General features: G+C 43.5%; 1 protein-coding gene across 2 annotated transcripts in view; it reads right to left on the bottom strand.

The window, feature by feature from the left end:
* The window catches only part of VOPP1 (vesicular, overexpressed in cancer, prosurvival protein 1), a 168798-nt gene extending 152110 nt beyond the window's left edge, over positions 1 to 16688 (bottom strand). Inside the window, exon 1 of one of the 2 annotated variants that reach the window (XM_018038388.1) lies at positions 16508 to 16688. In XM_018038388.1, the coding sequence (XP_017893877.1) occupies positions 16508 to 16561 (54 nt within the window). In that variant the 5' untranslated portion in view covers positions 16562 to 16688. The remainder of the gene's footprint in view (positions 1 to 16507) is intronic. The other variant, XM_018038387.1, reaches the window with a different exon arrangement.

Below are 25010 nucleotides of genomic sequence, written 5' to 3'. Positions count from 1 at the left end.
TCAAGAGTGGATGGGCCCTGCCACCTGTAAATGCTCTGCTAATGCCAGTTCCAACCATCTCTGCTCAGTCTCCCAGGAGCCACGATTTCCCTGTACGGAGACAGTGTGACTGTGCATTGCACTGAACAATTCCCCACCTCCGACCTTTACCCACATAGCCACTCATTCTTTCACTCCAGCCCCCTTGTAGCCAATGACCTCACAGAGTAAGGATTTCAGACCATGGCCTAAAACACAGTAGGCTGAAGGGACAACACCAGACTCTGGCATCACTGGTGAAGCTATCAAAGAAAGATCTGTATTAGTGTCCTAAGACCTTTTCAGCAAGGATAATGCAAACTTGCTAAAAATCAGAGGAGAAAGCAAAGGGAAGGTTAATGTTCAAGCTCAAAGAGGAGCTGGCTTCACTGAAAAGCTTTACACCACTTTAAGTTTCCTGCTGAAGACTTAACGGGATTAATTACATTTGTGCTCAAAGTATTTGTGCTCACACAAACAAAAAGTCAGGTGGATGTTAGGTGTTAAGTAGATAATAAAAGTTTCCTTTATTCTGGTTCCCTCACCTCTTTGAGATGGTGGTTTCAATGAGATCCTGAGCCAGCTACCAAAAATAGCACTAGACACACTGTTGTAGCCTGGTGGAGCAGAGACCAGAACCTGCCCCATGACTCGAGGGTAAGGCAAACTGCACCCTCGTGACTGTCCTAGTAAGCATGCCGAACAGGACATTCTTGGGGCTGGACGTGCTCGCTGCTCCACTTTACTGCCTACCCCTGCGTCCATCCCCATGGAAACAAAACAAGATATTCCTGATCAACAGCAGAGCCCTAACTTCACTCCCTTTTTACCGTGTGCTAATCAAGCTCCCCAGTCTAGCTGTTCCCTCATGTGACTTCTGCCAATAAAAGTGTGGGCCTTTCAGCCCGCTTTGTCCTCCTGCCATGGAGAGCAGGAGGGTCCCCTGACTCCCCACTTGCCAAAGTATATATGTCTGTTTTTTTTATTATGTGCTCGCCCCCGTTTCAGGTCTTTATCACCCATTGTGCTAAACCAACACAACTAAATTCTGATCGAAAGGGTGGGAATGAAATAAAATAAACTAAATAAACCTATCTCCACTCTTGGCAGTTTCATGAAATACATCAATAGCAGGTCATGGTGACACCTGGAAAGGGACCAGGCAGAGGCCTAATGAACAGGCTGACCCCTCCAGTCCTATGAGAGAAGCATGACCTTGTCCAGGATGAAGTCTGGGAGAACAGCCACTGCCCACAGAGCTGACCACACGGCAGCCTGACCAGCCACCACAGTGATGGCCCCTCACACCCTACTCAGCTGACTGAAGCCCAAGTGTCATGATTGTGGTCACCATTCCTCTCCTGCAAGGAAGTGGTAAACGCATCAAGTAACCTGTGGTCTCAATTCCACATACTGTTAAAAATACAATTTCTAGACCGTCTTATGGGCCCTCTTTCCTGAAACTGACCTTCCTAAGAATACACGCTCTGGTGAAGATGCTGGGCAAGCGGCTGTGCTGGTTCCCCTTTCACAATCACCCTTCTCCTCGCTACAAAACAAGGCGCACCTCCCTCTCATTCCTGCTCTTATAGGCTGTACTGGTCTAGAACTGAAAACTGTTCAGGTATCTGTCTAAGGCCACTGCACATACAGGTATCAACTCCCTTAAAGAGAAATTACTCTGACATATGTTAAAATGTTAAGAAAGACTTTATTCAAGACTATGACCCCAGGGGAGAGTGTGATGGAGCTGAATCCCAAAATCAACAAGGACAAGTGGGGGGTTTATAGTCAGGGAGCAGAGTGAGGGAGTCAGGGGATGGAAAATCACTAGCAAGGGGAGGGGCATTCTTGCTAAGCTGACTTAAGAGAATTCTTGCTGAAGGCAGGGCAAAGTCATTGGATATCAAGGGTAGGGGGATAACTTAGCAAGATTTTTGCTAAATCGGGATCAATGCAGACTGATGTGCAAGGCCAAGGAGACGGCTAGTCAAAAAGACAGCTCAAAAGAACCTTGCTGAAGTTCCATCAAGGAGATTACCCTCATCCATGCATACTTTACACCTCAGGTGTTCTCAAATATTTCACTTTTAATTAAATTGAAAAACTGCCTGATCATAGTTTACTATGAGGTTTGGGCACATTACTCAGAAGTACAACATGAAACTTCTTCCATTTCTACCAGTGATACATGATCTAAATGAAAAAAAACAAAAAACAAAAAACAACCCTCATTCACCTCACTCAGAAATGTATTGCCAGTAAATGTTTACTGTTTAATAATGTTTTTCTGTTTAATAATATTTAGTTTGTAATATATTTATATTGTTTCAATCAAATGGATAGTAATAGCTGTAATAATAACTCTTTAATCTTTCAATGATTTATCTGAGGAAATGTTTCAAAAATTAACTCAAGATATATATTTTCACTATAAAAATGGATATCAGAAACAGACTATTAAGCATAGATTTCACTAGAATAAAGCTCTGTGGGGGAAGTAGAATGGAAACAGAAGATTAAAGAGAAAAGCATATGATATAAAATTTCCAAATGTTATAAGATGAACTTGTTTGTTTATTTTTAAAGGAATTATAAGACACAACCTAGAAGTTGAGAATTGTTTTATTCAGCAGATATACTGAGGACGTAAGCCCTGGAGATAGGTCCTCAGGTAGCTGAAAGACTGTTCCAAAGAGGTAAGGGAGGAGCCAAAACATGTAGTTAAGAGTATTAAAAGATTACGGCTAAAGAAAACCAAGCATCTTGGGGCTTCCCTGGTGGCCCAGTGGTTAAGACTCTGTGCTCCCAATGCAGGGGGCCCGAGTTCAACCTCTGATCAGAGAACTAGATCCCACCTGCCACTATTAAAGATCTCGCAGGCTGCAATAAAGACACTGCATAAATAATTATTTTTTAAAAAAGAAAAAATGGCATCTCAAGTTAATGACTTTACTACTTTTCTAAGTATGAGAAGATGCAAGTGTCTAGGTTCTTTGAAATCCTCCCTTTGCTATGCATTTTAACTATTTAGGGACAGCATCCTGTTTTTCTCTATCCTGTATCCCCTTAGGGTGCACAGTCTGGGAGGCAGCAGTAGCTGCTGGCTTAGAAGCCACAACATCCTTTGTTTACTGATACCACAGGTGACATTCTTCCTCCACAATAATCTGTATCAAACTGCTACTGGTTTTTTTGTTTGTTTGTTTTTTGTTTTTTGGTTGTACTAGGTCCTCAAGGCTTTCTCTAGCTGTGGTGAGCAGGGTCTACTCTTTTAGTTGTTGTGTGTGGATTTCCCACTGTGGGAGCCTCTCTTGTTGCAGAAACCACTACTCAAGAAACTAAGTACCACACTCAGAGAGTTGGATAACTCAGGTTTACTAGGCCAGCAGGCCCAGAGGAGTTAACACTCTAAGCTCTGAGCCCCAAACAAAGGGGTTACAGAGTTTTTATAGACAGATTATAGTGGGCAACACTGGCTGTTATTAGGCTGGTTTAAACTGAAGGGTTTCGCATGTGCGGGAACAGCAGTCAGAATGGGGAGGGGGATGCCTGACCTTTACACAGACAGGCATGATGAAGCAGGTTTGCAGGGGCCAGGCGATTGCAAAGAGCAGGACAAGGGCAAGAGAGATAAGCTCCAGTTTGTAGTATTGTTAAGTCCTTACTTTCTGAGACTACATGACCTACGTGATCCAGACTACCAGAAGCAAGCTGAGTTACAGAGGCAGAAAGAGCAGGAGGTTATGGAAAACTTTAACTTTTCCTCTTTGTAGGCACACAGGGTTCAGTAGTTACGGCACATGGGCTCCGTTGCACTGCAGCACGTGGGATCTTCCCAGATCAGGGATCAAACCAGTCTCCCTGCTCTGGCAGGCAGATTCCTAACCACGGAATCACCAGGGAAGTCCTGGCTACTGGCATTTTAATTTCACTGTATACAATGAGTGCTATTCTAGTTTAATTTTAAATAGCTAACTTTCACAATAGACAAGAGATCAAATCCATTCATCTCATTGAATCCAATTCATTAGTCATTTAAAATCTGTACTAAAAGACTGCACGTCAAATTAAAATATATGTGCAGGTGTATACAGTTTCTGAAAGTTCCTTCAGTCAGTCAAGTCAGTTCAGTCACTCAGTCCTGTCCGACTCTTTGTGACCCCATGAATCGCAGCACACCAGGACTCCGTCTATCACCAACTCCCGGAGTTCACTCAGACTCACGTCCATCAAGTCAGTGATGCCATCCAACCATCTCATCCTCTGTCGCCCCCTTCTCCTCCTGCCCCCAATCCCTCCCAGCATCAGAGTCTTTTCCAATGAGTCAACTCTTCCCATGAGGTGGCCAAACTTCTGGAGTTTCAGCTTTAGCATCATTCCTTCCAAAGAAATCCCAGGGCTGATCTCCTTCAGAATGGACTGGCTGGATCACCTTGCAGTCCAAGGGACTCTCAAGAGTCTTCTCCAACACCACAGTTCAAAAGCATCAATTCTTCAGTGCTCATCTTTCTTCACAGTCCAATTCTCACATCCATACATGACCACTGGAAAAGCCACAGCCTTGACCAGACGGACCTTTATTGGCAAAGTAATGTCTCTGCTTTTGAATATGCTATCTAGGTTGGCCATAACTTTCCTTCCAAGGAGTAAGCGTCGTTTAATTGAATGGCTGCAGTCACCATCTGCAGTGATTTTGGAGCCCAAAAAATAAAGTCTGACACTGTTTCCACTGTTTCCCCATCTATTTCCCATGATGTGATGGGACCAGATGCCATGATCTTCGTTTCTGAATGTTGAGCTTTAAGCCAACTTTTTTACTCTCCACTTTCACTTTCATCAAGAGGCTTTTTAGTTCTTCTTCACTTTCTGCCATAAGGGTGGTGTCATCTGCATATCTGAGGTTATTGATATTTCTCCCTGCAATCTTGATTCCAGCTTGTGCTTCTTCCAGTCCAGCATTTCTCATGATGTACTCTGCATAGAAGTTAAATAAGCAGGGTGACAATATACAGCCTTGACGTACTCCTTTTCCTATTTGGAACCAGTCTGTTATTCCATGTCCAGTTCGAACTGTTGCTTCCTGACCTGCATACAGGTTTCTCAAGAGGCAGGTCAGATGGCCTGGTATTCCCATGTCTTGAAGAATTTTCCACAGTTTATTGTGATCCACACAGTCAAAGGATTTGGCATAGTCAATAAAGTAGAAATAGATGTTTTTCTGGAACTCTTTTGCTCTTTCCATGATCCAGCAGATGTTGGCAATTTGATCTCTGGTTCCTCTGCCTTTTCTAAAACCAGCTTGAACATCAGGAAGTTCACGGTTCACGTATTGCTGAAGCCTGGCTTGGAGAATTTTGAGCATTACTTTACTAGTGTGTGAGATGAGTGCAATTGTGTGTTAGTTTGAGCATTGTTTGACATTGCCTTTCTTTGGGATTGGAGTGAAAACTGACCTGTGGCCACTGCTGAGTTTTCCCAATTTGCTGGCATATTGAGCGCAGCACTTTCACAGCATCATCTTTCACGATTTGAAATAGCTCAACTGGAATTCTATAACCTCCACTAGCTTTGTTCATAGTGATGTTTTCTAAGACCCACTTGGCTTCACATTCCAGGATGTCTGGCTCTAGGTGAGTGATCACACCATTGTGATTATCTTGGTTGTGAAGATCTTTTTTGTATAGTTCTTCTGTGTATTCTTGCCACCTCTTCTTAATATCTTCTGCTTCTGTTAGGTCCATACCATTTCTGTCCTTTATCAAGCCCATCTTTGCATGATGTTCCCTTGGTGTCTCTAATTTTTCTTGAAGAGATCTCTAGTCTTTCCCATTTAAGAGTGTATAAAAACAAAAACTTTGACACTCTCTGAGCTAGAGAAAAATGGTCAGGTGGAAAGTGACAAGAAATTAGGAAAAAAAAAGAAGAACAAAAGAAAGAAGCCAAGGTTCCTGAAAAGAATCCTGAATTGCTTGAAATATATAATGTCAGTAGAGAGCAGCTGAGTTTGCGAGACTTTAACTAAAGGCAGAGACCCTGCAGCAGTGCAAGAATGATGGGGCTATGGGCCTTTTCAAACACCCTGCACTCTTCCCATCCCTACTTCTCATCCCGGCTTCTTTTCTAACTAAGGTAACAAGCTGGGCTTCCCAGGTGGCACAGTGGTGAAGAATCTGCCTGCCAGTGCAGGAGATACAAGAGTCATGGGTTCGATCCCAGGGTCAGGAAGATTCCTTGGAGTATGACATGGCAACCCACTCCAGTATTCTTGTCTCAAAAATTCCATGGACAGAGAAGCCTGGCTTGCTACAGTCCATGGGGCTGCAAAGAGTCGGACATGACTGAGCGCGTGTGTGTGCGCGCACGCGCACACACACACACGGAAACAAGGTACTACAAGTAGGAAGTTTCAGAAACCCTCACAAACACACTCCCACACTCCCCACCCGCACTCTCTCCAAGAAGTGATAGTATGATTCTTTCGAAAAAACTGTCACAAGTTACAAAACACCAAGAGACCAAGACAAGCTAAAGAGCAAAATGGTTTTACTCATCTTTACTTCCCAGTCCTGGTGTGACCTGTATGGATGCTGACTTCTGCTCCTCCACCCAAACAGTATAGAAGGGGGAAAAGAACATTTATTTGCACTCTTTCATTGCTTTACCCAGGGCAACAATGAAGAGCCAAAGATGACAATAATCACAATCTTCCTTTCACTTTTTTTGAACAGTTGGGACAATGGAGAATGACATCGTTTTGATGGCATCATTGATCCAATGGACATGAGTTTGAGCAAACTCCAGAAGATGGTGAACGACAGGACGGCATGCTGCAGTCCATGGAGTCGCAAAGAGTCAGACACGGTTGAGAGACTGAACATCAACAAAGAGGCAAGAAAGCACAATTTTTAAACAAAAATGTATTTGGGGGTCTTCCTTGGTGGCTCAGTAAAGAATCTGCCTTCCAGTGCAGGAGATGTGGGTCTGATCCCTGATCTGGGAAGCTTCCATGTCTCAGAGCAACTAGGCCAGTGCTCCACAAGTATTGGCCCCGTGCTCTAAAGCCTGGGAGCCACAGCTAGCAAGCCCATGTGCCCTAGAGCCTGTGCTCTGCAACCAGAGAAGCCACCTCAATGAGACATCTGCACACCACAACCAGAGAGTAGTCCCACTGACCAAAATAAAGAAAAGCACATGCAGCAACAAAGACCCAGTACATCCAAAAATAAATAAATAAAAGTACACTTCCTTTTAGAAAAGGCGTTTTCTGGAACCCTCTCTTCATTTTGGCAGGGAACCTGGGCAAAGAACCTTGCTTAGAAACAAGTGATGATATTCACAATCTGCTGGTCTATCCTGCGTGGAGAGCTAAATTTCAAGTGGTGAATTTTCCCAGAGCTTCCCTCTGGGAAAGCTGGGGCACTTCTTTTCTTATAGGTGACTCAACTGAGTTGATGAGAACCTATGTAATTCACTCAAAAGCCTGCCAGACAATAGACAAAGAGCTGAGATTCCACAACACGTCTCTGAATGTTCACATCCCCTAAAAACCATGTTGAAATCCCAAAGCCAGGGTGGTGGCATTAGGAGGTGGGAACACTCAGAATGTGATCAGATCACAGTGCAGAGCCCTCATGAATGGGATAGATGCTCTTATAAAAGAGACTCCACAGACACTGTTTACCCCTTCTACCATGTGAAGATACAGACAGAAGTGCCAGCTGTGAACCAGGAAGACAGTTCTCACCAGAAATGGACCTTGCCGATGTCCTGACTGACTTGCCAGCCTCCAGAACTTTTGTTGTTTATAAACCACCCAGTAGGTAGTATTCTGTATATTGTTATAGCAGTTCAAATGGATTAAGACAACATCTAAACAACTATCACATGTCTTCTGTGCTTCAAGTAAACAACTGCTAATTTTCAAACCTAGTTTATAAGATAGTACTTCTTTGTTCTGGTCTGAGGATATTGTGCTCTTCAAGAACTTTGAAGTATGCAGATGCACTTCTTGAAAAAATATGTATTTCATATTCATTGCCTCTCTGTATTCGCTGACTGCTTGACTCATTAACCCTAACCAGCAAAGGTCACCGTGTCCAACTCACCAAGCACAACGGCTTTGCATAAAGCTCTCAACTGCTCTGCAGCATGAGCACAAAATAACTTCCAAATTTAGATATCTTGCTGGAGTTCTAGACTTTCATTTGTTGGCTCTTTCCTCACCAAGGAAACACTTCAAAGCACTGCATATTTAAAGCTAAATTCTGACTTTTTAAAATTAAGGACATCAGTATTCTCCGAGTCAAAATCTCAATCATCTACTTCAACCCAGATAAGAGTCTCCATCTTTGACTTGGCTCAGTTCAATATTGTTAATACTCGATTGGAAAAGCTGAAAATGGTACGCTAATGAAATCTGTATATGGCACAAAACTATAAAGGACACCTGATTTTAAAAAACAGTATTCAAACAGGCTTAAGAAGATGAGGTGAAGGAAGTAACATAAAATATAATTAGAATGAATATATAGTCCTCAATTCAGGTTTTAAATATTATATTAAACACTCTACAACTGTTATGAGGATTTGTGGGTTACCACCAGCTGATGTTAAAAATATTTAAGTGTCACTGCAAAGTCAAGGTGAATCTCTTGGGTTATTTTATCTGCATATCGAAAAGGTCTAAACAAGGGCTCTGACAGTGCCAGGGAGAGCACATCTACAGAACAGGGTGTCCTTATTGTTCAAACAAGCCTTAGTGGGGAAGAGATGGGAGTCAAGCCAAAGGCTGCATGACAAAATGCACACAACACTGAACTCATTCCTTCTAAAAAGTGCACCAACACCCCAGCCCACTGAACAAGAGCAGCTCCATAAGCAACCTCCCATGCCAGGATCACAGGCAAGCAAGTATAACACCAGTAACACACAGATGGGCGGCAAAGTAACCTTGCAGATCTTGACGCAGATCTTAAAAAGATATACCAAGCCTATGGAAGAGACAAAAAAAGTCTGGCAGGTACCTGTTAATAATGACCCTGCTGCTGCTGCTGCTAAGTCCCTTCAGTCATGTCCGACTCTGTACGACCCCGCAGATGCTCAAAACAGAATGATATTAATAAAAAAAGACCAAGAGAAGATGGAGATGGCCCTCCCGCCCCCACCTGGAGATGGTGGGATTATTACTCAAGCAAGTAATTCTGGAAAAATAGAAAAAACTCTTAATATGATCATGCCACTGACTTCCAAAGTCAAGTGAGGACTATGCTATATGCATCACAGAATTTTAACAGAAAAATAATTCCTCCCCTCACCCATTGATTCAATTCTAAAAATGAGTACTTGGAATAAAATTAACTTATTTTATAATCTGGGCTTTGCTTTTTCCAAATTAAGCTAAATCAAACTTCTTTCCCAGTATGAAACTTTGAACCCTGTTTTATTCACTCTTGAGTGGTCTTTTTCTCATTTCAGTTTAGTCACTCACTTCAGTGCCCGCCTCTTTGAGACCCCACGGAGCTGCAGCTTCCCTCACCAACTTCCATCACCAAGTCCCAGAGCTTGCTCACGCTCACATCCACTGAGTTGGTGATGCCATCCAACCATCTCATCCTCTGTCGTCCTGTTTTCCTCCTGCCCTCAATCTTTCCCAGCATCAGGGTCTTTTCCAATCAGTCAGTTCTTCACATCTGGTGGCCAAAGTATTGGAGCTTCAGCTTCAGCATCAGTCCTTTCAGTGAATATTCAGGTCCAATTTCCTTTAAATTCACTGGCTGGATCTCCTTGCAGTCCAAGGGACTCTCAAGAATCTTCTCCAACACCACAGATCAAAACCATCAATTCTTCAGCGCTCCACTTTCTTTATGGTCCTACTCTCACATCCATACATGACTACTGGAAAAGCCGTAGCTTTGACTAGATGGACTTTTGTCAGCAAAGTAATGTCTCTGCTTTTTAATATGCTGTCTAGGTTGGTCATACCTTTTCTTCCAAGGAGCAAGCACCTTTTAATTTCAGGGCTGCAGTCACCATCTGCAGTGATTTTGGAGCCCAAGAAAATAGTCTCTCACTGTTTCCACTGTTTCCCCATCTATTTGCCATGAAGTGATGGGACAGAATGCAATGATCTTCATTTTTTGAATGTTAAGCTTTAATGCAGCTTTTTCACTTTCCTCTTGCACTTTCATCAACAGGCTCTTTAGTTCTTCTTCACTTTCTGCCATAAGGGTGGTGTCATCCGCATATCTGAGGTTATTGATATTTCTCACGGCAATCTTGCACATCCAGCCCAGCATTGGACATAATGTACTCTGCATAGACATTAAATAAGCAAGGTGACAATATACAGTCTTGACATACTCCTTTCCCAGTTTGGAATCATTCCATTGTTCCATGTCTGGTTCTAACAGTTGTTTCTTGACCTGCATACAGATTTCTCAGGAGGCATATTAGGTGGTCTGGTATTCCCATCTCTTGAAGAATTTTCCACAGTTTACTGTGATCCAGAGTCAAAGGCATTAGCATAGTCAATAAAGCAGAAGTAGACATTTTTCTGGAACTCTCTTGCTTTTTTGATGATCCAATGGATGTTGGCAATTTGATCTTTCATTCCTTTGCCTTTTCTGTATCCAGCTTGAACATCTGGAATTTCTTGGTTCACATACTGTTGAAGGCTAGCTTGGAGAATTTTCAGCATTACTTTGCTAGCATGTGAGAAGAATGCAATTGTGCAGTAGTTTGAACATTCTTTAGCATTGCCTTTCTTTGGGATTGGAATGAAAACTGACCTTTTCCAGTCCTGTGGCCACTGATTTTTCCCAAATTTGCTGACATATTGAATGCAGCATTTTCACAGCATCATCTTTTTGGATCTGAAATAGCTCAGCTAGAATTTCGTCACCTCCACTAGCTTTGTTCGTAGTGATGTTTCCTAAGGCTCACTTGACTTCACACTCCAGAATGTCTGGCTCTAAGTAAGTGATCACACCATCGTGGTTATCTGGGTCATTGAGATCTTTTTTGTGTAGTTCTTCTGTGTATTCTTGCCACCTCTTCTTAATATCTTCTGCGTCTGTTGGGTCCATACTGTTCCTATCCTTTATTGTACCTGTCTTCTCATGAAATGTTCCCTTGGCATCTCTAATTTTCTTGAAGAGATCTCTAGTCTTTCCCATTCTATTGTTTTCCTCTATTTCTTTGCATTGATCACTGAGGAAGGCTTTCTTATCTCTCTTGCTGTTCTTAGGAACTTTGCATTCAGATGAGTATATCTTTTCTTTTCTCCTTTGCCTTTCCCTTTCACTTTTGTTCTTTTCTCAGCTATTTGTAAGGCCTCCTCAGACAACCATTTTGTCTTTTTGAGTTTCTTCTTCTTGGGGATGGTTTTGATTACTGCCTCCCATACAACGTTACGAACCTCCATCCATAGTTCTTCAGGCACTCTGTCTATCAGATCTAATCCTTTGAATCTATTTGTCACTTCCACTGTATAATCATAAGGGATTTGATTTAGGTCATATCTGAATGCTATAGTGATTTTCCCCTACTTTCTTCAATTTAAGTCTGAATTTTACAATAAGGAGTTCATGATCTGAGCCACAGGCAGCTCCTGGTCTTGTTTTTGCTGACTGTATAGAGCTTCTTCATCTTTGGCTGAAAAGAATATAATCAATCTGATTTCAGTGTTGACCATATAGTGATGTCCATGTGTAGAGTCGTCTCTTGTGTTGTTGGAAGAGAGTGTTTGCTATGACCAGTGCGTTCTCTTGGCAAAATTCTGTTAGCCTTTGCCCTTTTTTATTTTGTACTCCAAGGCCAAACTTCACTTTGTCCAAGGTCTTTTTCTGGGACCAGTTTTTCAGTGATAATTTCCTAAGTACTGTCCATCCAGTTTGGCAGTTTTCGAAGAGTAGCTGCGAGGATGATGAGATGATTCAAAACCATGTCTTGTGAGAAATGACAGAAGGAAATGAAACCTAGAGAAGAACACATGGAGACCAACACAGCTGTGTTCAATTGACGGGCTGTCATTGTGATTATATTTCTTCTGAAAAGCACAAGGATACAGAACTAGGACCAGGTAGAAACAATGCAGACATTTCTACTCAATATAACAGAAAACTTTAACAACTAAAATTATCCAAAATATTGATACGTTGCCTTAGAGATAGTGAGTTTCCACCTCCACAGGTGTTCAGTTAATGATTAGTTCTTTGTATGATTAGCACACAAAGACCCTTCAGAGTCATAGCTAATACATTACCTTCCCTTCTCTTACTGAAGTTGTATTCAGCTCCCTCCTTCAGGGTCATTACCCATGGTTCTTTTCATTTGTTCAAATATTTATGGAATCCCTACTGTATGCCAGGCACTGTTCCAGGAGTTTGGGCTATTTCAGTTAACACAAGTGAATCAAAACCTTTGTCTTTATAATGTGTAGATTGTGGGAAGTAAATTCCATCATATTTTGAAGTGAATAAATACAGAGAAAGGAGGGAATTGTTTAGGTTAGGGCCAGTGTGCTGGGAAGAGATTTAGGTTGGAATTTTACATAGAGCGGTCAAGGTAGGCCTCATCAAGAGGGTGACATCTGAGAGGCCTCATTGAGAGGATAAATTTAGGTTCTAAGAGAATGACTTGCCAGCCCATGGCTAAATAATCCAGTGGCCACTAGCTTAATCTATATACTTCTAAAGTACTGCCATCCAGCTGGTCTTCACAAGTTTGCACAAGTCAAAGACTGCAAGGTTAATTAGGGCCCCCGAGTCTGCGCCCAGAGCCCCAGGTCCTCTTCATACACCAGGAGCCAGTTCCCGCAGTTCCGAGTAGAGTCCTTCCCACCAGGTTCATTTGCCACTGCCACCTCTCACCCTCATCACTGAGCCTCTAGGGAGCTTCCAGAGATAACAAACTCCCTACAGTCTTCTCTTTCATTCAAACTGCATGTTGCTGAGGGACAGCTGCACTGGTTTATTTCAGAAAATTGGCATCCAGGGGCTGCCACATTCACTGCAATTCCAGGGTACAAAAAACAGATGGCATGAGACAAAAAACACTCTTAAACATGAGTTGGTTCTAATTTCAAGACTCCTGGGTGTCAAAATACAATGGACTTGGAAAAATACTCAGTAATCCTGTTAATTTCCCTGGTTTCAAGAGACAATGTTCCTTTCCAACTGTCTCTAAGGGAAGACCACTCCTTTTTCTAGCCCAAGAAGGGATGTTCTTTGGCCAGAATAACTTTGAAATACATGGCAGCCTCACTTAAAGGTTTTCAGCTTTTCGTCCAGGGGAGGATCAGAAAGATACTGATGCCAGTCTCTTGAATAAAATAACATAGTACAGAGTTTTTTCCCTTTCGAATGGATGCTTACAGAGTCCCCAGCCCTGGCACGGGGGTAATTTTATATTGAATCATATACTACACATTTCTGGGCTCATTTCAGCAAGGAGAGAACCCAGAACAAATACTACTCAGTATGTAACAGAGTGTCAACAACCTGACCTCTAGAAAGAGATTGCAGTGATATCCAGAAAACCACAGTCTGACCAAAGCCCATGTGCACATATACTCAGCACCTAATGACTCCCCAGGTTCTACTAAGGCATAATTAGCTTTGAAACTGCTTTTCTTTTTCAGTTTCTAAGGTGCTTCTGCAGCCCAGTGAAGGCCACCGGGAATTAATTCACCAGAGTTACTAGGAGACAGCTCACACCATCACTCTTCCTGCAGGCCTTGTTAGCAGGGCCTTCCAGAAACCAGAGAACAGAAGAAAAACACAGAACTTTAGAATTTCATGACCCACAAAGAGCTTTGGGATTCCCCTATTCTGTGACCTCCCCCATGGCCTATGTGCCTGGGATCTACAAGGCTGGCATAGAGTGGGGAGGAGAAAAGATGCAACAAGGGTCCTCACTGGTTTCCCATGCAGTTCACACGCAAGTCCAAGTTGACGGAAAGAAAAGGTCACTTCAGTAATGAGCTCCCTGAAGCCTCCCTGGGGAAGGGATAATGCCACCCCCAGCGGGTCAGACACGACTGAAGTCACTTAGCAGCAGTAGCAGCAGCCTGTTTCTACTAACAGCCGTGCCTGGGCTTTCAGGTGAGCACATACTGGGGCTTCCAGGACAGTCCTGCTGCTACCTAACTGCGCAGACATGACTGCTAACAGTCCCCACCTTCACTCTCCAGTGTCATAGCTTGGATGCTAAATTATATGGTCCCCTAAGGAAATGTAACTGAGTTCCTAAAGGGAATTTTGTTGGCTTACCCATTTCACGAGACAATACCTCTCCAAGTCCACCACTGGCCTCAGGACAGACCTGTACACATTCTCTTCATGTCTCTGTGTCCCGCAGTGGGAGAGGTAGCAACACAGCACCGGGTGGTCGGGCCACTGCTAGTGCTGACATCTCAAGCCCTCACATATCACAGCAGTGAGACTGTGGACAAGCTCTTTACCATCTCCCATTTGAAACAAAAAAGGGAATGAAAGTAATTGATAAGAAGATTAATGAGTTAATATTTGTCAAATGCTTAGAACAATCCCTGACACAGGGTAGGCACTCTGTGTTTGCTAATTAAAAAACAAACATTCAGTCTAGCTCTCTAACAGGTAAGTGAATTTCTATTTAAGGATGTGAAGCAGCTGGAGGAAATCCCTTCTTAAACCGCTTTTAGATACTCTCCCTGCTCAAGGACTTCTCCCAAACACACTTCCCCCACCCTCGCCCCAAGCAACCCAGAGTGACTCTGGCTTGGAAGAGGATCCCAGAGGGCAAAAAAGCTGCCAGGTGGTTTGTGGTCAACTATACTACAACCACAATGAAACCAGCGCGAGCAGAACAAAGAAACAAAGAGGAGAATCCCAGGTTGCAGCTGGCTGTCAGGCTTCCCAACATCTCCCTTAATTGTCTTATACCCTCAAATTGAAAACAGCTCTTTGCTTCCACGTACTCAGCAACAGAAACTGTACATTTAAGTATGCGATTCAGGACTTCTAAAGCATCAAAAATGTCCTGATAACCAATATTAAATGAAATTCAGAGCAACACACTAAAGATTAAAACATCTCAGATACGTAACTCATGCGTTAAGATTCCGTGTGATAAATCAGAAAGAAATTTCATTAATGCCGCAGAGAGACACCCCTCTACCACAAACAAAATAGCTGCTTGGGACAATCATGTAAAAATGGGCTACACTGCATCATCCCATGAAAACAAAAATTACCAACCATCTAGATATCCGACTTTGTGAAAGCATCAATTCAGTTATTTAAATTTTAGTGTAAATTATTTCACCAAGTGCTGATTTTTAAGTTGGGGGGATTGCACGTGTAACTACAGATGCATGCCTTTTTATGTGAACAGTGGTGTCAGATTCACTTCTCCATTATCTGTCTGGTGATCACGGAAAGGATGTTATTTCTAAGGTCATAAAATTCCAAAATAACCGAAGACAACGCAAGTTGTTGTGGAGGGCACTCCACGAAAATTTTAACTGCTAAGCCAGGAGGACACAGGAACAAAAACAGGAAGTCTTGCTATGGTGGCGCCTGGCACAAGAAACTTTTCCATCAATCTTTCTCGCAGGAGAGCTAAGGCTCTCCCTCCCAACATTTTGTAACTTGTATTTCTTTACAAACGAAGAAAACCAAGGAGTCATTTCCAGAGATGTACTACCTAAAATGGAAAACGTAAGATACTCATCATCCATTTACTTAGACTTCATTAATAAAAAATTCCTTTAAAATAATGAAGCCAAGCAAGGAATGGAACAAGCCTTAATCCACACTGCACCCCAGCACCTACCCGCCAGCTCACATTTTAAAGAATCCATTTTATCAAGAAGGCGGTGACCCCATCCGAGGGCGCCCTTTCCAGCGGTGGGCAGTCGAGGTATCCACGAGGTTGCGGTTACCGGCGCTTCCTCCTTAGTCGCTTCAACAAGTCCCGGGGCTCGGCGCCAAAAGGCCACACCCACCACCCCATCTCTTCGGAGGTTTTCTCTCGCATCTGAAGACTCTGCGCTCCATTTTCACAAGCGAGGACTTCTGCTCTGTCCCGCCATTTCACTCGTGCTTCCGTGACGTTTCCCACAACCACGCATCCGCGCGGTCGCACCTGGACCCGGCGGCGCCCCAGCCCCAAGCCCCAAGCCACTGGGCGCCTGGAATCTCCGCCCGCACCGCACCCGAGACCCTCACCCAGACCAGAGCCGAGGCCCCGGGGGTGAACCAGCGCACAGCATGCAGAGGGTGCTCCTGAGTCCTCGCTGCTCGCGAGAATCGATAAATGCGGGGCGGGGGGACTGAGGGCCATCAGAAGAGCGGGGAGGGCTCGGGCGACACTGTCACCAGGGCCCAGAGCCTTCCGCACCGGGGCTCTTGCGGGTCGGTGAGCCTTTGGCTCTCGCCCCTCGCGCCCCAGGGCTCCTGAGGACGCTCGGTGCTGCTCCCGCTTACCCCGCCCGGCCCGGCCCTACCTCCACCAGCAGCCCGAGCAGCAGTGCCGCCACTTTCCAGGCCAGGCGGTCCATGGCTGCACGTCCTCCTGGTCACAGGCGCAGGTCAGTAGCACGTCCCCTGCAAGGCGGCCAGCGGGCTGGCGGGCGGGATCCCAGCTGGGGACCCAGAGGCACGAGCGGGCGAGCGGGGACCCGGGAGCCGCCCCGCCCTCGCCGCGCTCCGCCCCCGGCTCGCGCGCCCGGGCTCGCGCGCCCCCGGCTCAGCTAAGGAGTGTCAAGGGTCCTCCCCTCCAGAGTGCACGCGCCAGGAGCCAGGAGACCAGTCGCGCGGCAGGGCGACTGGAGGGAAGCTGCCAGTCGTTTGCTCCCTCCGAAGACACCGTCGTGTCACCCCTGAATAGACCTGGTAAGGTTTATAAAAGAAGCAGTGTCCGCCGTGTGAGGCTTGTTCCAGGGAGGCACATCAACCTATTGTGTGCCTGCAGGTTCTTGGTCCCTCTCATCCCTGCGCTCACCGTAGGATGGTACACCCTCCCCACGTGTGACTGCAAGGATGGCCAAAGGATGAGGAGGCAGACCGAGAATGGAAGGCTCCCTATGCCTCATCTCTCACTTAAATGTGGTGCTTTCATGCCCACGTCCTCCTGCGCTGTCCCTGCGTGCACACCCTCTACGTTTGGACCGCGTTGAAGCCCACCGTCCCGCTGGTAAGTTTGCAATGTCCTTCGCCTCTGCTGAACTGACTTTCCACCCCTCAGTACCACGTGAAAAGAAAGAAAGTTCAGTCGTGTCCAACTCTTTGCAACCCCATGGACTGTACAGTACATTTACTTCTCCAGACCAGAATACTGGAGTGGGTAGCCTTTCCCTTCACCAGGGGAATCTTCCCAACGCAGGCATCGAACCCGGGTCTCCTGCATTGCAGAGGGAAACTTTACCAGCTGAGCCGCAAGGGAAGCTTCCAGTACCACGTACTTACCGTATTTTTTTTTTCTTTCCTCCATATCGTGGCTAAGATTGCATCTTATTTGTACAGTTATTCAACAAGTCTTTATTGAGCTTGTTAGTTGTACCAGATCATGAGCTGGAGAGCCAGTTCGTGGGGGAGGTGGGGGGGGGGGTGGTGCGGGGAGGCGAGAAAACTCTGCCTGGTGTCTAAAGGGAGAGAGAGTCTCTTGCACCAGTAGGATGCAAAGTGCAGAGACCTGGGAGTACTGAATAGTAAAAGGCATTACCACACCTGGTGGTTCAGCAGCCCCAGGCGTTACTAAATGAACAACTGAAAGAATTGCGGACTTCTGTCTCCGGGTTACCTAATCACTTACAGGGTAGGTGTAACAGAACTGAGCCCTTAACTACCGATGTTTTAGTTCAGTGTTTCAGTCTGAAGCATTACTTGGGACCTTTTAGAAAAGGAAAGGCCTTCAATGAGCAGGGGTTATGCTAGTCTCTGAGTGAACCCACAATAACAACTCTCCTCTTCTTCCATAAAAATAGGCCCCCAGGGTTTGGAATACTGAGGATTTAACTTTTCAGTTTTCCTTGCACTAAGTCTTTGCTTAGGCTTCCATAACAAAGTACCAGACTGGACGACTTAAGCAACAGAAATTTATTTTACTCGTAGTTCCAAAGAGAAGACGTTCAAAATCAATGTGTCAACCAGGTTGATTTCCTTTGAGACTTCTCTCCTTGTCTGGCAGGTAGCCACCCTCTTGTTGCATCTTCACATGCTGATCCTTCTGTGTACAGGGCCTTGGTGGCCCTGTGCAAGTTTCTTCTTGTAAGGGCACCACCAGATTGGATTCAGGTCCACAACAATGGCCTTATTTTACCTCTCTCACCTTTTTAAAGGCCCTGTCTCCAAACAGAATGGCACTCAGAGGTACTGATGATTAGGATTTCAACATATGAGTTGGAGAGGACACAGTTCAGCCCACAATATTCCACCACTGTCCTTCCCGAATTCATGTCCTTCTCAAACATGTGGACAAAGAATATTGTCTGCCAAAGCACTAAACAAAGGATGATGTGGGCATCAGGCCCTCAACCACTGTGCACCCCCAGACTGCACACCCTGAAAAGATTCAGGATAGAGGAAAGCAGGACACTGGCCATAGATAGTTAAGGTACATAGCAAAGGAGGTATTTCAGTGAGCCCAGGCTCTTGCATCTTCCCATACAGAGAAAAGTGCTAAATTTCTTAATTTGAGGTGTCTGGTTTTTCATTATTAGTAATCTTTTGATGTTCACACGGCCCAATTTTTGGTTTGGGGTTTTTTTAAATTTTTTATTTTTATTTTTTGCAAAAATACCTGTATATCCTGGTACCTCCCTCCTTCCTTATCTCTTCAGAACAGTCCTTCAGAGGTATCTGAGAGGCTGTCTCCCAGGCTTACGTCCCCAGTAAGTCCACAAAAAACATCATTTTCAACTTTTAGGTTGTGCGTTTTTTTTTTTTTTCAGTTGACACACAAAATACATTCACCTCCAACCCAAGAGCCCAAAAGTCTCACCCATTCCAGCATGAACTCTTAAGTCCCAAATCTCACCTAAATTCTATCTGCTTCACGTGTGTGTGAGACTTGAGGTGTCACTCATCCTGAGGGAAAATTCCTCTTCAGCTGTGAACTTATGAAACCTGACAAATTATTTACTTCCAAGATAAACAGTGGGACAGGCATAGTACAGACATTGCCATTCCAAAATATATATATAGGAGAAAAAGGAAGCACGGATGGGTTCCAAACAAATTCAAATCCAGTAGGAAAAATTCTTAGATTTTAAGTCTTGAGAATAATTCTCTTTGCCCCAGTGCTATGTTTTCTGGGCTCACTGGGGTTGCACCTCTGGCATCTGGGCCCACTGACAGGGCGCAGCAGAGGAAAGCTTGCCTCCTCAGCTCCGGATGGTGGCAGCTTGGCCCACTTAAACCTAGTAAGTGGCCCTGCTCTCTGAAGCTGAGGAGACAGTCCACCTGAAGGTCATTTCCCTCTTTTCTTGAAGGATAATGTATGTTCAAAGCCAAATAGATCTGTTGTCCCATCCTGAAGAATCTGCAATAGTCTTCCCTCATTTTATCCTATTTCTGTCCCCTTTAGATCAAGACATTGGTGTTCCTGCTGTTACAACCCCCTTGTGTGTGTGTGTGTGTGTATTACTTATTTTATTTAAAAATTAAATTTTGAGTTTTTAATACAAACATGATAGAAAAATGGAAAAATATAGAAAGGAAAAATAAAGTCACCATTGAACCTACTATCCAGACATAATCTTGTTAACATTTTGGTGCATTTCCTGTTGGTAAATTAGTTGTGTGTGTGTGTGTATGTGTATTTATTTTAATTGGAGGCTAATTACTTTACAATATTGTAGTGGTTTTTGCCATACATTGACATGAATCAGCCATGGGTGTACATGTGTCCCCATCCTGAACCCCCCTCCCACCCTCCTCCCCATCCCATCCCTCAGGGTCATCCCAGTGCACCAGCCCTGAGCACCCTGTCTCATGCATCAAACCTGGACTGGCAATTTGTTTCACATATGATAATATACATGTTTCAATGCTATTCTCTCAAAAATCATCCCACCCTCGCCTTCTCCCACAGAGTCCAAAAGACTATTCTGTACATCTGCGTCTCTTTGGCTGTCTCACACATAGGTTCATCGTTACCATCTTTCTAAATTACATATATATGCGTTAATATACTCTATTGGTGTTTTTCTTTCTGACTTACTTCACTCTGTATAATAGGCTCCAGTTTCATCCACTTCATTAGAACCGATTCAAATGTATTATTTTTAATGGCTAAGTAAGATTCCATTGTGTATATGTACCACAGCTTTCTTATCCATTCGTCTGCTGATGGACATCTAGGTTGCTTCATGTCCTGGCTATTATAAACAGTGCTGCGATGAACATTGGGGTACACGTGTCTCTTTCAATTCTGGTTTCCTCTGTGTGTATGCCCAGCAGTGTGATTGCTGGTAATATACAACCCCATTTATATTCCCAGCTTCTGCTGAGACAGCGGACTAGATCCATAGGTCATGCTGAAATCTCTATTTTTTAACATTTTTAATTGATGTACAGTAGATTTATAATGTTGTATTCATTTCACATGTACAGCAAAGAGATTCATATATACATTCATATGTATATGTATCTTCAGATATATATATATATCATTTTTCAGATTCTCTAACCTATAAGGAAAGAGAATATGAAAACTATTATAGATATTGAGTATAGTTCCCTGTGCTATACAGTATGTAACTAGTTGGTTATCTATTTTATATATATGTAATCTGTGTACAGAATAATTGTCTAACCACTCTTGGGATTCTCTCTAAAATATTCTGTTGATTTAAAAAATGCACAACAGAGAATTTCAAGTTAAGTTGTGTTTGGAGCAAAATGAGGACTGCAGCCCAAAGGACAGTAACTCAGAGAGCTCTGAGAAACTGTTCCAAAGAGGCAAGGGGTAAGGTCAGTAAATATGTCATCTTCTTGAAGGGGGAACACATTCAATCAACCAAATAATTTTCCAGAAAATTTCTACAAGTCTCACGAAGCTTTCTGCTAGTCATGAGGAACAGTTGTCGCCATGAAGGGTTTTAGTGCTTTTCTACATATGAGGAGATGCAATAATTGGGCTCATAAAATCAACTCCTGGGAATACCTATTTGAAGATCTATCTTTCCAGTTTTCTCCCCAAAGACAGAGTGCCTCAGTTCTGCTCTCCACCCTGAACTCCCTTCAAGTGTTGTTGAAGGTCAGCAGCTACAGCAGCACACGACTTAATCCTTGTAGAGGGAGATGGCAAGTGCCTATTTGTTGTTGTTGTTCTATTGCTAAGTTGTGTCCATCTCATTGTGACCCCCATGGACTGCAGCATGCCAGGCTTCTCTGTCCTTCACTATCTCGAGGAGTTTGCTCAAACTCATGTCCATTGAGTTGGTGATGCCATCCAACCATCTCATCCTCTGTCGCCCCCCCTTCTCCTTTTGCCTACAATCTTTCTCAGCATCAGGGTCTTTTCAATGAGTAGACTTTTTCCCATCAGGTGGCTAAAGTATTGGAGCTTCAGCTTCAGCATCAATCCTTCCAATGAATATTCAGTGTTAATTTCATTTAGGATTGACTGGTTTGATCTCTTTTGCAGTCTAAGGACACTCAAGAGTCTTCTCCAGCACCACAGTTCAAAACCATCAATTCTTTTGCACTCAGCCTTTTTTCATGGTCCATTCCTCACATCCATACATGACTCCTGGAAAAACCATATATGGACCTTTGTTGGCAGATTGATCTCTGCTCTTTAATATTCTGGCATTCAGTCCCATCACTTCATGGCAAATAGATGGGGAGAAAAATGGAAGCAGTGACAGACTTTGTTTTCTTGGGCTCCAAAATCACTGCAGATGGTAACTGCAGCCAGGAAATTAAAAGACACTTTCTGCTTGGAAGAAAAGCTATGACAAACCTAGACAACGACCATAAAGAAGATTGAGCACTGAAAAATTGATGCTTTTGAACTGTGGTGCTGGAGAAGGCTTCCGAGAGTCCCTTTGACAACGAAGAGATCAAACCAGTCAATCTTAAAGGAAATCAACCCTGTCACTGGAAGGACTGATACTGAAGCTGAAGATCCAATACTTTGTCCACCTGATGTGAAGAGTCAACTCATTGGAAAAGACCCTGATGCTGGGAAAGATAAGGCAGAGGGAGAAGGGGGCAACAAAGAATGAGTTGCTTAGATGGCATCATTGCCATGAGTTTCAGCAAACTCCTGAAGGACAGGAGATAGTGAAGGACAGGAAAGCCTGGCATGCTGCAGTCTATGGGATATCAAAGAGTCAGACATGACTGAGTGAACAATAACAACTAGCTTTGTCACAGCTTTCCTACCAAGGAGCAAGCATCTTCTAACTTCATGGCTGCAGTCACTGTCTGCTGTGATTTTGGAGGCCAAGAAAAAAAAATCTATCCCTTCTTCCAGTTTTTCCCCTTCTATTTGTCATGAAGTGACAGAAACAAGTGCCATTAGTTTTTGAATGCTGAGTTTGAAGCCAGCTTTTTCACTCTTTTCTTTCACCCTATTAAAGAGGCTCTTTAATAGCTCTTCACGTTCTGCCATTAGAGTGGTATTATCTGCATATCTGAGGTTGTTGATATTTCTCCTGGCAATCTTGATTCTAGCTTGTGATTCATCCAGCCAAGCATTTCACATCATGTACTCTGCATATAAGTTAAGTAAGCAGGGTGACAATATACAGCCTTGACTGTACTCCTTTCCCAATTTTGAACCAGTCTGTTTTTACATGTCTGGTTCTAACCATTGCTTCTTTACCTGCATACACGTTTCTCAGGAGAGAGGTAGGGTGTTCTGGTATTCCCATGTCTGTTAGAATTTTCTGCAGTTTGTTGTGATCCACACAATCAAGGCTTTAGTGCAGTCAATGAAGCAGATGTAGGTGTTTTTCTGGAATCCCCTTACTTTCTTTGTAATCCAACAAATGTTGGCAATTTGATCTTTGATTCCTCTGCCTTTTCTAAACATCTGGAAGTTCTTGGTTCATGTACTGCTGAAGCCTAGATTAACGGATTTTGAGCATTACCTTGCTGCTGCTGCTGCTGCTGCTAAGTTGCTTCAGTTATGTCGAACTCTGTGCGACCTTGCTAGGATGTGAAATGAGTGCAATTGTATGGTAGTTGGAACATTCCTTGGCATTGTCCCTCTTGTAATTGGAATGAAAATTGACCTTTTCCAGTCCTGGCCACTGCTGAGTTTTCCAAATTTGCTGGCATATTGAGTGCAGAACTTTAATAGCATCATCTTTCAGGACTTCAAATAGCTCAGCTGGAATTCCATCACCTGCACTAGCTTAATTCATGGTAATGCTTCCTAAGGCACACTTAACTTCACACTCCAGGATGTCTGGCTCTAGGTGAGTGACCACACCATTGTGGTTATCCAAGTCTTCAAGATCTGTTTTGTATAGTTCTTCTGTGTATTCTTGCCACCTCTTCGTAATCTCTTCTGCTTCTCTTAGGTCCTTGCCATTTCTGTCCTTTATCATGCCCATTCTTTCATAAAATATTCCCTTGACATCTCCAGTTTTTTTGAAGAGATCTCTAGTCTTTCCCATCCTATTGTTTTCCTCTATTTCTTTGTGTTCATCACTTCTGAAGGCCTTCTTATCCCTCCTTGATATTCTCTGGTACTCTGAATCCAGTTGGATATACTTTTCCCTTGCTTTAGCTTCTCTTCTTTTTTCAGGTATTTGTAAAACCTCATCAGACAGCCACTTTGCCTTCTTGCATTTCTTTTTCTTTAGGATGGTTTTGGTCACCACCTCCTGTATAATGTCAAGGATCTCCATAGTTCTTCAGGCACTCTGTCTACGAGATCTAATCCCTTAAATCTATTTGTCACCTCCACTGTATAATCATAGGGGATTTGATTCAGGTCATACTTGAATGGCCTAGTGATTTTTTGTACTTTATTCAATTTAAGCCTGAATTTTGCAGTAAGGAGCTCATGATCTGAGCCACGTCAGCTCCCAGTCTTGTTTTTGCTAACTCTGTATGGCTTCTGCATCTTTGATTGCAAGAACATAATCATTCTGATTTTAATATTGGCCATCTGGTGATGTCTATATGTAGAGATGTGTCTTGTGTTCTTGGAAGAGGGTGTTTGCTATCTCCATTGTGGTTTGTTGACGAAATTGTTAGCCTATGCCCTGTTTCATCTTGTTCTCCAAAACCAAACTTGTCTATTACTCCAGGTATCTCTTGAATTCCTATTTTTGCCTTCCAGTCCCCTGTGATGAAGGACATCTTTTTTGGTGTTAGTTCTAGAAGGTCTTGTAGGTCTTCATAGAACCAGTCAACTTCAACTTCTTTGGCATTAGAGGTTGGAGCATAGACTTGGATTACTGTTTGGCAAGTGCCAGTTTGTGGTTGACAGGGCCACCTCTTGGCCACAAATTTGACCATACTTTGGAGGCATTTCATGATCATTTCATCCCATGATGCTAGGAAGGCTCATTCCCAGGTCTAGCAAAGATTTCACTGATAGGTCACTTAGTTTGCTCTTACTGGACTAGGTCTATCAATAGTAACCAAAGGGGCTCTGGATCAGCTGCCTTCCTCAGTCTGTTGTGGTCCAGGAAATATTCCTACTTGCCGTATCTTCCCATATCTAGAGTTACAGTATTACAATCATTGGTTGCTTACAGATCTATATATTGGTCAACTGTTTCAAATCACCTAGTCATCATTATTTTCATTGGAGGTTCAGTCACATTTTCATAATGCTAGAAACAACAATCTTCTAAAACAGACAAAGTACAAATAACATAGCTAGCAATATTATTAAAGGTAACTAAGAATTAAGCCAAGAACTTCCATTAGGGGCAGCCCAGTATATCTGTTCTTTATCTTTCAGGGAAATTATCAGGTTAGTGCAAAAGTAATTGCAGTTTTACATTGTTTAACTTTGCTGTCTTATATTGGAATACA

This window comes from Capra hircus, chromosome 22 (assembly GCF_001704415.2).
Source record: "Capra hircus breed San Clemente chromosome 22, ASM170441v1, whole genome shotgun sequence".
Classification (NCBI taxonomy): Eukaryota; Metazoa; Chordata; class Mammalia; order Artiodactyla; family Bovidae; genus Capra; species Capra hircus.
Note: the sequence above shows the minus strand (reverse complement) of the source record. Positions and strands in the feature narration are given on the sequence as shown.